The sequence below is a fragment of the Saccostrea echinata genome, unplaced genomic scaffold, assembly GCF_033153115.1.
Source record: "Saccostrea echinata isolate AGI-Se365-2 ecotype Australia unplaced genomic scaffold, CSIRO_AGI_Sech_v1 ptg000014l, whole genome shotgun sequence".
In the NCBI taxonomy this organism is placed as follows: Eukaryota; Metazoa; Mollusca; class Bivalvia; order Ostreida; family Ostreidae; genus Saccostrea; species Saccostrea echinata.
Window position 1 is genome coordinate 9,035,300 of NW_026889763.1, and position 14,061 is coordinate 9,049,360.

Below are 14,061 nucleotides of genomic sequence, written 5' to 3' on the forward strand. Positions count from 1 at the left end.
TGAATTCCTGATTGCTGGACCATGGAAGATTCAATGTTGGTAAAGGCTTAAACTCATTGTATCATCCAAACAATCTGCTTGCTTCAATCCAATGAGTTAACAGAAAATTGTTGAAGTTGTAATGTCAATAAAAGTTTTCTTGCTAAATGACCATACATGCAAGTAAGTAAAAGATTTTTTTCCTTTTCAAATGATCAGTTCATAATTCTTAATCATTAAAAAGAACGTCTTCTAAGACAAATTTTTTCATGATGAAACATAGTTTAAACTTCTCTTGAGTAACTGCCCTAGTTAAAAAGTGCCTCTCTTCACTTCCATTGCAATTCCTCTCACTCAAAAATTCTATGAAAAAGTTCTTTGAAAAAACACCTCATGTGAAAATATCTCATGCCAAGAAGTCTAAATTGTCAAATGTTTAGGCAATGCAGAAAGACATTCACAAGGCAAAACTTGTACACAATAATTTTAATGCTTTTAGTCTCAGTTGAGATAAAAATAATAATGGGAAAATGCAAAGGAATGAATAAAAGCTCACTTCAATTCAGTCTTAATGATGGTGATTTGTCAAATTTCTTTTAGACATAATGTTAGTTGTCCCTTTAGTTTTTCTTTGCCCTACTACTTTCTCCTGAACATGTTGCATTAATTTGACATGGAGAATAACTTTAAACAATTCTTGGCGCTCTGATTTTTTCAGGAAATCATATCGTTGACTGTAGTGAAGAACTGGTTTCTCCAGATGCTTAAATGGTCCTTTTTTGTTAGAATTTTGAATTTTCTCCCAGCTGACCTCAGTTAACTGTAGATGAGTAACTGTCACCTGTAAAGAAAATTTGAATTGTTTTTTTTCAACAAGAGTGGTAGGCAAAAGAGGTGTTACTTTTTTAACAATACGTATATACCTGTTTTGACTATGGGGCCTTGACTTTAGCTTTTTACCTTTTAAAGAGTGCAGAAGGGTTTAAAAAGTATTATTTAAATATAATTAAGAATTATTTAAATTAACATACTTGTGTTTTTTCAACTGTAAATCCAAGAATATCTCTACCAACACTTCCACAGAGATCCATATGTGTAACTGAACTGTCAAGATAGGCTAACAGTTCTCCAGTATGTTGAGCAAGAAAGGCATCCTGAGAAGAAACATGACGTGTTTTCTTAATTACAGGACTGTCATAGGTATCTTTATCTTCTATGTTCTTTTTAAGCTGAAAAATATAATAATCGATAATTCTGAGAGTATTGCAAAAACAATAATAGTCCCATACCAGCAGGAGAAATCTGGTTCCCCTTTAAAACATGAGGCCCATGGGCCACATTGCTCATCTGAGCACTTTGGCTAGGACAAAGCAGAAATCAATTTAGTATTGAAAAGTTTAAATATAAAAGTGGCTCCAGGGGAGGGGGTTTTGATTTGAACAAACTTGAATTTACACCACCTTTGACTGCTTTTAAATTAATATGACTTATTATGACTTTGCTGTATTTATGAAGAAATTCTTATCGATATATCCTTAATATTCCTTTGTATAACTATGATCCCTTGTTATGGACCCTCTTTACTCCAGGGGGTCATGATTTGAACAAATTTGAATCTACACTACCTGAGGATGCTTCCATGAAAATTTGATTAATCATGGCTTTGTTGTTCCTGAGAAGAAGATTTTTAAAGATTTTTCCTATCTATTCCTATGTAAATATTTATTTATTATTTGATCATCCATTGTGGCCCCGCCCTACCCCCTAGGGTCATGATTTGAACAAACATGAATCTACACTATTTGAGGATGTTTCCATATTAGTTTCATCTTTCCTGGTCCAGTGGTTCCTGAGAAGAAAATTTTTTTGAAGAAGCCATTAATTTTTCACTTATTTGTAATTATCTCTCCTTGGAAGAAGGCGTGGCCCTTCATTTGAACAAATTTGAATCCCCTTTACCCAAAGATACTTTGTGGCAAGTTTGGTTGAAATTGGCCCAGTGGTTCTTGAGAAGTGGAAAATGTTAAAAGTTTACAGATGGACAGGTAGACAGATGGATGACCGAAAAAATGTGACTAGAAAAGCTTGCTTGCGCTTTCAGCTCAGGTGAGCTAAAATGTTTACCCACACCGCCATAGTATTAGCTCTTTCAGCCTTGGGTCAGGAGAGCTAAAAATAAAACAATGGATTGAAACAAAATTTTAAGAATTCTTTTGGACCAAAACTATAATTCACATCATATCTTCCAAGTGTTAGAAAGACACAAATACACTGGATGATGCTTAATGGATGACTAGGAATCGAAAAGATAGCAATATGTTGATCACCTTAATCTTAAAGATGAAACATCCAAACAAGATAAAATGTTAATACCTTTACAACACATAAAACTTTCCCCTCCAAACTATAGCATAAGATATCTGCTGCTGAAGAAACAATTTCTCCCTTGACCTTGAACTTCTTTACTGCTATGTCAGGTTGATGCCTGAAAATAAGAACATAAAGAGCAATGTAAACATGAAACAAAATCAATGTTCGGGTTACAAAACAAGTATAATTTCAAGTTCTTAATCCTGTTAATTTTGATTTTGATTTCAAATAAGGGGCCAAATGTGGCTGTTATTATACCTTGTCCTTTACATATGTAATATTTGCTCTCACTGTGTAAATTAGGGGCATGTGAATAGGCCTCCTTTGATTAAAACTAGCTATTATAGTTCTGGTTCAGAAGTCTAGAATTGAAGTTTAGAGATACACAAACATGCATGGACTATGAACAAATTTAAAAGATATTTATTCATAGAGATCTACTTATAGGTTGGATTAACATGTGCTAAACTGCTAATGACAAACAACGAGATAACGTAACCTTATATAATTAATTTTTTGATTGTAGGAAACAATTATTGCACCAACTAAACTCAGTAATTTTTCTCTGCTAATCCTTGATCTTGTGTGAAATAGATAGTCTATATCACTGATTGATGGTTCGGTGTGACATATACGTACAAGCAGTTGAACTTTGGTATCTCAAACATCGATATCTCGAATACCATGGATATGTTGAAGTGATTTTGAAGTCCCAAACACTTATTCTTTAAGTATTTTACCCTTGTTATCTCAAAACCTTGGATATCTGGAACTTTTTCTCAGTCCCATTGAGTTTGAGATAACAAGATTTGACTGTATAAGCATGTCACTGCCTATTGAAAGTCCAAAGTATTGACAGATTTGTAATTATTTCAAAACTTTAAAAAGATTGACTTAAGGAGGTTGGATCCTGCTGTCAAAAGTAATGAGAATTTTTTATCAAGTGTTTTTTTAGAATCTACATACCTAGCTAAATCAAAAATCAAAACAAAAAATGGGGGTCACTTCTTTTAGTGCCATGGAGCATATAGTATGGCCTTTCTGCACTGTAACTACGTCTAACACAAAAATAAATTTTTCCAAGTTTTTCCTCCAATATTTTTTTATTATGGGAAAAAGCACAGTCCAATTTCATCTTGTCAATGAATAGACACATTAAAATTTGTGACAACAAAAAAGGTTCAAACTACTTCGCATGGTCAATTATTTGATCTTTCTGCACTCAAAAATGTCATTTTTCTGGCATTAAAAATTTAAGAAGTAATAAAATCATTTGAAAGTAATGACATTTTACTGAGAAGAAATGGTTAAAAGTAACTTTTATATATATATATATATATATATATATATATATATATATATATATATATATATATATATATATATATATATATATGTATATATATATTCAGGAAATAAAATTAAAAGTGGGGGTCTTTGTTGTTAATTTTTAGATATTACTAAAATAGTGTTAATTTTAAGCTTAAATTGGGGCTATTTTTTTCTGGATTTTCACAATATATTTGCTATATTTGTCAAATATGATGATAGAATTCATGACAATTTATTTAATATACAATTTAGGTCCAGCATAAAACAGTTCATGGCACAAAAAATAACTCTGTGTGCAGGCTGCATTGGAAATAGGAATCCAAACTAAACAAAACTTTAAATACTTCAAAAGACATTGATTGATTGTATGTTGTTTTACATCCCATTCCAGAATTTTTCACTCATATAGAGACGTTACCATATGCCGGTGAAGGGCTTCAAATTTAGACATTAACTCAGCGCTCAGGGCCATTCAGAAGTAAGGAATTCTTTATCGTGCCAATGCCTACCATGACACGGGACCTTGGTTTTTAATGTTTCATCCAATAGACCCGTGACTTTCACTTCTAGTGCGAGTGCCTGGTGAAGGAACAGTCACTACCTATGTTTATGTCTTAGGTTCGATGCAGCGCAGCGAACAAGATTCGAACCCGGGCCTCCCGATCACAAAGAGAGCACCCTACCACTAGGCTACCATGACCGGTCTCTTCAAAAGAGAAAAAATGAACATTTTCTTTTAAAAAAAAAAAAACTTCTGGCACAAAATATAGTTCCTCACTTACTGCTTTTGGTATCAAATTTAATCATAGGGTTTTAACTGAATATAGTTTAATTGGCATTGTAGAATCCAAATTTATTGTAAGAACTAAAACATTTAAATATGCAGAATTTTGAAATAGAGGTCAAGACAAAAATCTGCTCAGAAGCTCAGGAGGCTTGACAGGAGTGAACCTATTTAAATGAGCTAAATATATCAATTAATGCATATTTACCTGGTGATTATGCCACAAATTTTGAGAAAGTCCTCAAATAAAGTTTGAAAGTTGGTTTCTGAGATGGAAGCATTCACTTCAATTCCTTCTCTTAACACAAGTTCCAGTTTTTGTTGAAACTCCTCAAAGTGACATGAACATCTGTTATAAATTATTAAATGAAAATATTATATATTTCCACAAATAAAATATTCTTATATGTGAATGAATATATTTTTTATTTCACAAAAACTGCATGATTTGAACAAACCTGAATCTATACTACCTGAAGATGCTTTATTCATATAAAAATGACTTATCACAGCTTTGCTGTTCGTGAGCATGTCCAGAAGAAGATTTTAAAAATTTTTCCCTAATCTCTACATATTCCTATGTAAAATTCGATCACCCATTATGGCCCCACCCTACCCCTAGGAGTCATGATTTGAAGAAAACTGAATCTACACTATGTAATATAGCTTTCAATTAAATTTCATCTTTTCTGGCCCAGAGGTTCTTGAGAAATAGATTTTTAAAAGATGACATTCAATTTTCACTACATGTGTACTTCTTAATTATCTTCCATTGAAAGAGGGCTTGGCCCTTCATTTAACAAACCTGAATCCCTTTCAGCATGGGATGCTTTGTGGCCAATTTAGATGAAATTGGTAGGGATGGGTGTCGCCAAAAATTTTGTATTGTGATATATCACAATTTTTCCCCCAAAATATCTTATTTACACGGGAATTTTTACTACAATTTCAAATGAAATTTTACTACAATTTCAAATGAATTTCTACAATCATGATAATTTTTCTTACAAATATTCTGTAAAAACATAACTTCACCTTTTTTTTCATTTTTATTTATATAATATAAAGCATGTTTGGATGCCTCAGTTTACCATGTTTACATATAACTTTTTTCAAAATTTTTTAGACTTAATTCCTGTAATTTTTATTTAATAGTTCAAAGAAATAAATGAATAATTTTTGGAATTTATAATTTTATATGTACCAAATACCAATATTTTAGTCTCCTTATCACTATATATATCATGCAATAAAAAATCACGATATACCGGTCAGTACACCCATAAAATTGCGCATCCCTAGAATTTGGTCCAGTGGTTCTGGAGAAAAAGATGAAAATGTGAAAATTAAGTTTATGACAACTACAAGATGACTTCACAAAACCGACAAATTTTTATCTAAAAAGCTCACTTGTTCAGCTCAAGTGAGCTAATAAATAGCAAACTTTGTGAAAACTTGCATCAAAATAGCTAAATAAAGCTACTTAAAGTAGCTAAATAAAGCTACAGTACTTAGCTAAATAAAGCTATATACAGCGATTTTTTTCTACCCATTGGGAAAGGGTCCAGTACCGATTCAATTGGGAAAAAAGCATCGAAGTAGAACAAACTTACAAAGGAGAATTTTCTGTCATTTAAACAAATGAAACGTATTTTCCGTTTATTCCAGCCTCATATCCTATTACTCCGTGTTTTAAAGAATAAACAACAAGTATTTATTGTTTTTCATATCAATGTCCCTTAATTGTTTTCGCATTTTTATGCTTTCAATTTGTCAAAATGTATGACACTATCCTGCCTACACCACAGGTCAGTCTGAGGTCCCGCCATATTTCAACTAATCTCTACTTTGGATTTAAGCAGAAGTGAAACAATTAGTCAACTTGTACAATGTTTCATTTAAAAAGAAATACGATGTCATCGTAGTCTGTTGCTTGGCAGTTGAATTGGGAATTTTTAATCTCAAAATTGGGAAAAATTAACATTTTTTGGCTTTGGGAATGGTACCGTTTATCAGTACCAGTTATATAAGGAAAAAAAACGCTGATATACATGTAGGTAATTCAAGCTATGTACATGAAACTAGCCTAAATGTAGTGATAGCAAAGGGCCTGATCAGGTCCAGTCCAAAGACTATTTCTACCTATGTACTACCTATGTAGCTAGTTATATCTAACTAAGTACAGTGGTTCCCGTTTTATCGAATAGTCAAGTTGTCAGCCTAGTTTTATCTGAATAGCCGAAAATTAGAATAGCCGATTGCTCCATACCGAGTCCAAAGATAGATGTATAGAGCTACATGTATTGATAATACATCGTAGCAAATTTCAAGCTTGCACTTTCGTTTTCTTTTGACATGTTTACTTAATGACTTCACTAAAAATAATTTATTTCACTTACTTATGAATTTAATATGAATTTTTTTCAAATAAATTGACGTATAGAATATATTCTTTGATAGTTATTGCCATCTTTCTTCAGCACATGTTTACATTCCTTCTTCGATGGTCGCCATTTTGGAAACGGAAGTAGTCTAAATGCTTGACTAATAACCATAAACTATTTTTCCCTGGATAGATTGTAAATTAAAAATAAACAAAAATATTAAATATATGTAATTGTTTTGTTTTATTTGTTTCTTTAATACGGTTACGTATTTTATACTGTGTTTGAGTTTACCAGTCTCGTTCTTGTCTGCTGAAGAGAGATTTTGAGAGCCATGTGGAGAAAGATGGTATGAATTTTGAGACGTATTTTTATAGAACGGGCCATTTGTGATTTTTACCATAAATTTTGCACTGAAAAGTGAATAAATATTAAGCCAATTGACCAAGTTAAACGATTGAATAGGCGTATTTCATTATCCAAGCAGATTGTCATACACAAGCTAATCAGTTCAATAATTAAAATTTCACGCAGAAAAAATTGCAAATAATTGTCATAATTAACAAGTGCATCATTGAACCCAAGCTGATCACCACAACTGTAATCAAAACATCTCTATTTACTATGCCCACTATTGACACAGGTAAGGTGCCTGTGTGCGTCCAGCCGTAACTAATCCCCTCATTGTCGTACTCAAGCCAGTCAAGGTAATTGGTGTCAAACTGTGTAAACAAAGGCTTCACATACGAAGTTGGAGGTGTGAACAAGGTGCTGATTATCAAAAAACACTATGATAGTCCAAATTTTTGTATCGGATAAAACGAAATTCCAATATTTTCTCATCAGAATATCAGGTGAAATTATTAATAAATATATAAGAAATGGTTTTGTGCTCTGATATTATATTGAAATAGCCGAAATATTCGTTAAACCGCTATCCGATAAAATGGAAGCCACTGTATTTAAACCTACTCCAGGTAGCTTTTTTTACCTACCTCTTGCTTTACTTGCATTTTGTGGTCAAAAAGCACAATATAGTGAGTACTAAATATCTTGATACAGTAACACTGACAAAGAACAAAACAAAATTTGCAGACAAAAATTTCTTTCAAAATTAGCAATTTTGCATCAATAACTACAACCAGTTTCATTTTCTAGATAAAGATCAAAGCCATGTAGTAAGAAGCCTAAAATGTCTTACATGTACAAATCCGTAATTTGTACGAATTTTTAAACTTGCCTTCATGTATTCTTAAATAAAAAGGATTATGGAATGATTTTTATGCATTTCCTCTCCATTCTCCACCCTCCTAAAGTTTTCAAATTTACAGCTGGAAGTTTGCTGTGCAAGTGCAAAAGATGATAAACAAGAAGTCTGATCTGTTTCAAAGCTGCACCTTAATTATCAATTGTTCTTATTTTCAAAGACAGGTAAAAGTACGTTGAAGTAGCTACCTGGAGTAAGTTTAAATACATAGGTAGCTATTAATAGCTACTTAGGAAGAAATAGTCTTTTGACTGGACCTGCTGATAACAGTACATACTTACAATCCAATTCCATCAGGTATCTTTTCTTTTGGGACAAATTCATTACATATCTCTCGATTTCCAATAAAATCTCTCTGTAAATCTTCAAACGATATGAAATTCGCTTCAATTGAATTACATACATTTAAAATTTCCGCCACAGTATTCAATTCTTCTGATACTATATCCTTTCTAAACATTTGATATAGCCCCCATTCGTATACAACATCCATTGCACTAGCTCTGTACAGAAGTTTTATTCCTAATTTGTTTATATCAGATTCCTTCCACTCGGAAGTGCTACCTGGAAATGAATCATTTTCGCCTGAAAGTTTAGTTGATGATATAGTTGGTGAACTCTCAGATGTAGTTGTTAACTTTTCAGTGTGTCTGTCGTGTGGTGATGAACTACTCGAAGTGTCACACATATCAGAATGTGCCCTTTTCCCCCTTTCCATCTTGCAAAACCTCAAAACTTGACAAAAGTTGTTAGATGAGTTAGATGATGAAATATTTTATGTCATCCCGATCCCGATTGAATTTCTGGAATCAGGACATCTCGCCCCCAAGACAAGTCGCCCCCAACACTATTAAAGACAGCTCGCCCCCTTTTTAGGACAACTCGCCCCCACTCAAGACAGCTCACCCCCATCATAGAGACAACTCGCCCCCATTATTTTTTCTTGTGAATTGCAAGGGAAAAAATAACTGTTATTCAATTATGTACGGTGGCTGGTATAGGACATGGTATGAGAATTTTTTTTTATTAATTCGTGGCCAGGAAATAAAAATTCGTGGGAACGAAATAAAATTCGTGGCCACGAAATAAAAATTCGTAGGAACGAAATAAAATTCGTGGGAACGAAATAAAATTCGTGGCAACGAAATAAAAATTCGTGGCCACGAAATAAAATTCGTGGGAACGAAATAAAATTCGTTGCCACGAAATAAAGTTGTGCTACATAATGCCATTTTTAGCTTCTTCTGTTTTATGTCATTCAAGATGAACGAACTGATATATAATTATCATTCAATTGGAATGAGCCAACGGGATATTTGTGTAATGAGCAATGAGATTCGATGCTGATACGTAGAATATGTTTCACATGAGAAGTTATACTCCTAACATGCTCAGATTTTGTGTCTTTATTTCATTACAACTATGTGACAGGATTCAATAGAAAATATGAGAAAACAGCAAATAAGCCCTTAAAGTCATTAATGTTCGGGTTGCCTTGACTAATATCAGGAACAAAACTTACCAGAGTTATTATAGTTAAGAAAAATACATAACTTGACTAATATAAAATTGTCCCTGTGTATTATATCATCTAAAAAAATCGTGACTTCATGCTGTGTCATGTAGCATGATGACAAGCTGAAGAGAACACTTTCATTTTGTTTTATCATTTGGTTAGGATGTCATTTTGGATGAAGTATGATCATTGAACTGATCCAGAACAGTCAATTGAATCGGCTTGAATGTGTTGTTTTAAGTTTTGGGCACAGAGCAAAAGAGAGAGTTTATTTTTATTTATTTATTTTTTTTTTTACATCTAGACTATGTTCATAATGCATGTACCAATTCTCAGCTGCTTCTAATATATATACAAATTAAATATATGGGTATTTATAATGATGTTCATCAGTGCGGGCCAGATACAATGATCTAAATGTGTCTGTGTGTCATGGGACAGACCCTCACTAGGTCCATAGCAAATTATCATTTTAACACTATGTAAATAAATGTGAAATAAAAATTCGTGGCCACGAATTTTATTTCGTGGCTACGAATTTTTATTTCGTTCCCACGAATTTTATTTTGTTCCCACAAATTTTTATTTTGTGGCCACGAATTAATAAAAAAAATTCTCATACCATGTCCTATACCAGCCACCGTAATTATGTATATTTTATATGCAAATTTAAATCATAATCAATATTTACGATTGTAGTAGCTAGGTTATTTTTTTTTATGCATTCACATCATATTTTTGTATAAAAACACAATGTATGCATAAAAGATTTATCATAATATCCATGCTTTCCATTTCCATTACAGTAATTTACGGTTTTTTCTCTCAACCCTCGTAATCGATGATTCAACATGTTCAAGGTTTTGGTCTGTCCGTCCGTTTGACTGTCTGTTTTTATGTTAATCTGCTTGTACAGCATATCCTAGAAGTGGTGTAAATTAGATGTGGATTCAAAAAAAAAAAAAAAAAAAAAAAAAAAAAAAAAAAAAAAAACACTGAAAGACTTTCTAGAAAATATAAAGTCAACATTGTTTTTTTTTTTTTTTTTTTTCGAAACTTAATATCATCAAAACGTACGACTTTTCTACATTTTATGCAACCATTCCTTCGAAAATAAATTCATAAATTAAAAACTAGGTTTTATGACAACATAATTTAGATAATTGCTTCAATCTTCAATAAAAATGGTGCTTGGAACTGAATTTCACATCTTGTGATTGGTCATCAGCAAAATTAATTGATGAAAAATCCCTCTGATTCTACACAAAGGTACTCTGAAATTGATATTAAAAAAATGCTGGAATTTCTCATTGACAACATTTATGTAGACCAAATCTCCCATCAAACTGTTGTAATTTCGCTGGGCACTAATTGTGCTCCTTTATTAGCCGACCTGTTTTTGTATTCATATGAAGCAGAAATTATTCAAAACTTCTACACGAGGAGGAGAAAACACTTGGTGTTGCCTTCAACTCGACACACAGATATATCGACAACGGTTTATTAATTAATAGTTATTTATATTCATATGCCGACTCGATATACCCCAGTGAACTAAAATAAAAGACATCACAGAATCCTACATCTTTTTGTTTCATATACCAAAAAACTGAAAAAAAAGTGTTGTATACAATCGAATGAAATTTTAAGGCAAAAATCTAATAAATAGGGGCATAAGTATGTAAAATTTTGTTGATATTGCTGTTGTCCTGCCACTCCACAGGCACTGTTGTCTCTTCTCTCCTTCACTTTTGTGGTAAGTCAACAAACCAATTACATGTAGCTGCCTTTTTTAAGTATTACGTAAAGTTGGCTGTGAAGAGTAACAGTTCTACAAAACAGTTTTAAATCTGAAAAAAGCTCCCTGTTATCATGTTTTATAAGGCAAATTGAGAACATCTTTTCTCTTATATAAATTGTTATAAAAACTTAGAGAACATAACGTAATGCAATCTAAATTGATCAACTACATGCATGTTCAAAAACACAATATGGTTGTGCAATGTCCTAGTTAAGGTTGCAGCAGTATTCTCCAAAGCAAATTGTGCTAACGTTTGTAAAAAGCAGATTAACGGATTAAATTATTTAATAAGCAGAATTGGTAAGCTAGTGTTTTTAAGTAAGTCAAAACTTCTTAATATACAGGTTTATGAAATTAGAAGCTTGATTTGAGAAGTATTAATTTTATCTTCTAAAGGAATTGAGAAAGGCTTTGATGTAGGTTTCGATGTAAGAATTGAAAAAAAGATCGTTTTGGTGGAGTTGAGAGATGATCGAAATTGTGATCTTTGTTCCTCTAACAGTAAAGAAGATCGCGGATGAACCATTACCTAGCTTTTACTACAGGGGTACGTACTTTCTTAAAAGGAGAATGAAAAAGAAAAAAAAACTAGTACCAAACTTGTACCAAATTTTATTGTCATCAATCGATCAATAATAACAACACTAGATATGTTGTGTATATACATGTCTTACTCTTTCATCACGATATATAGACAGAAATTTACCCAGTATATGATAATTTACGCTGTTTATAAAGAAGCAATGAAGACAAAACACCAAAATAATAATTAAAAAAAAAAAACATTTAAAATACAAACATGTATAATACAAAAAAAAAATGTTATATATGATAACATAATGAAGGAAAAAAACATGCAAAAACCTTTAAAGGTAACAGATACAGAATCTCCATAATACAAAAATACAAAATATTGACCTTGTAAAGGGTGAACAGCCGTATACCGATACAGATATACAGAGAGAATTATAATTCTTTATACATATATTCATCAACATTTTAAAATCTTATCAAACAGAGCTGCAATGAAGAGCAAAGAATTTACAATAGTATTAGGATTGTTTATCAGTAATTAAAAAGTTTATTTTCCATTTAAACAATTTTTCAATATTGTTGAAGCAAACTGTGTGAAATATGAGTGTAAAGTAAAGGCGGTAGTAGAGAGTTTGGCTGTATAAAGATCTTTTAGTCCAAAGAGATATCTGTTATCACGTCGTCATATCAACATTATCTGTCGTCACTTCCAGTCTGTTGTCTGTTATCACATCCACATTGTCTGTAGTCACATCTGGATAAAGTCCCAAATTTTCTATCATCTGGTCGACATTATTTTCTTCCTCGCTGCCTTTGTTATAGCGAATAAGAATTACCACAACGGAGAAAAGATTCAAAGCAAAGGACACGCAGGCAATGACAAAAGAGTATGGAAACCATGTGGACCTTCCAAGGCTTATGATAAATAGTCCAAGAAAACGAATGAGCAAGGCAAAGTCCATAGTAACTGTAAATTTAAAGTTAAAATTCATATTTGAAATGAAACAGTAAAGATAACGAACAGTGGTCGATCTCAAAATTTATAAACAACACAAATGGGTAAACAGGGCATTAAACACGGACCCCCCTGAAATTCCAAAGGTGGGATAAGATGTATAGGAGGAGTAAGCATCCCCTGTTGACCGGTCACACCCGCCGTGAGACCTATGATCAAGTAAATGGAACATCCCGCAGTTAAATTTAGTATACAAATAAAACTTAACAATTGGTCAGAAAGAAGTCAGTCAAAATACGATCCAGTGATAGCTTATATTTGCTTATAAGGTCATTATAACGACCATAGAATTTACGAAATGCTGAATTTAAACGAATTTAAATCTAAACCATATTACCTTAACTTATTTGTGAGTAGTCACCTCAGTTTAAAAATTGATCGTACTCAGAGCATACTTTTCAGTAGCGCATAAGTTAGGAGACATAAAGAGCATATACAGATGATAGCGAACTATTTCTATACATAAATGTGGAAAGTCGACGATGGAAAAGCCGAAGTCATCTCGTTTGTTATACAATTTAGTTGGTAGTTGGCCCTTATCTTCTTTAGTTAGTAAGACATCCACGGTGGCATGGTGTTCTCTTTTATTTCAAGTTATTTGGATACATCGAGTTGATATATGATTGATTGTTTACTGTTTTACGTCTCATTCGGGAATTTTTCAGTCGTATAGAGAAGTACATATACAGGTGAAGGGCTTCAAATTCAGACCAATGCTCGGAACTCCGAGTCATTGGACAGTGAGGGTTCTTCATCGTGCCAATGCGTGCCGTAACAAAGGGCTTCAGTTTCAAGGTCTCATCCGAAAGACGCTTGACTTTTAGTTCTCGTGCCGGGCGCTTAGCGAAAGAACATTCACAACTATGTTCACGTCTTTGGTTTGACGATGCGCAGTGAACGGGAATTGAACCCGCGCCTTCCGATCAATCGACATATGAATGAAATTATGAAAATATTTATTGTTAATTGATAAAACGTCGTTGATATATCTGAAAGTTGATTTGAAGGCCACGGTAAGTATTTCTTCTTCTCATGTAGTTTTTAAAATAAATTATGCCTCATAGGAATATCCATCATAG

The 14,061-nt window shown here is 32.6% G+C and overlaps 2 protein-coding genes across 2 annotated transcripts in view; both read right to left on the bottom strand.

The window, feature by feature from the left end:
- Nucleotides 1-450: 450 nt before the first annotated feature.
- LOC133187193 (uncharacterized) lies at nt 451-8,867 on the bottom strand. The gene is made up of 5 exons (XM_061322555.1): nt 8,398-8,867; nt 4,674-4,814; nt 2,353-2,464; nt 1,011-1,208; nt 451-820 (listed from the first exon to the last, which is right to left on the bottom strand). The coding sequence occupies exons 1-5, from the start codon at nt 8,832-8,834 to the stop codon at nt 548-550; spliced, it is 1,161 nt and encodes a 386-aa protein (XP_061178539.1). The 5' UTR covers nt 8,835-8,867; the 3' UTR covers nt 451-547.
- Nucleotides 8,868-12,029: 3,162 nt separating this feature from the next.
- The window catches only part of LOC133187067 (uncharacterized), a 41,120-nt gene continuing 39,088 nt past the window's right edge, over nt 12,030-14,061 (bottom strand). The window contains exon 8 of the mRNA XM_061322438.1: nt 12,030-12,934. Within this exon, the coding sequence (XP_061178422.1) occupies nt 12,642-12,934 (293 nt within the window). The 3' untranslated portion in view covers nt 12,030-12,641. The remainder of the gene's footprint in view (nt 12,935-14,061) is intronic.

What these genes read in the sequence shown, in the direction of transcription:
- LOC133187193 (XM_061322555.1), bottom strand. Translation starts at nt 8,834, where the DNA reads ATGGAAAGGGGGAAAAGGGCACATTCTGATATGTGTGACACTTCGAGT. An exon ending in ATACCTGATGGAATTGGATT is followed by an intron (nt 4,815 to 8,397) that starts GTAAGTATGTAC and finishes AATTTATAACAG; the next exon opens with ATGTTCATGTCACTTTGAGG. An exon ending in ATTTGTGGCATAATCACCAG is followed by an intron (nt 2,465 to 4,673) that starts GTAAATATGCAT and finishes TCTTATTTTCAG; the next exon opens with GCATCAACCTGACATAGCAG.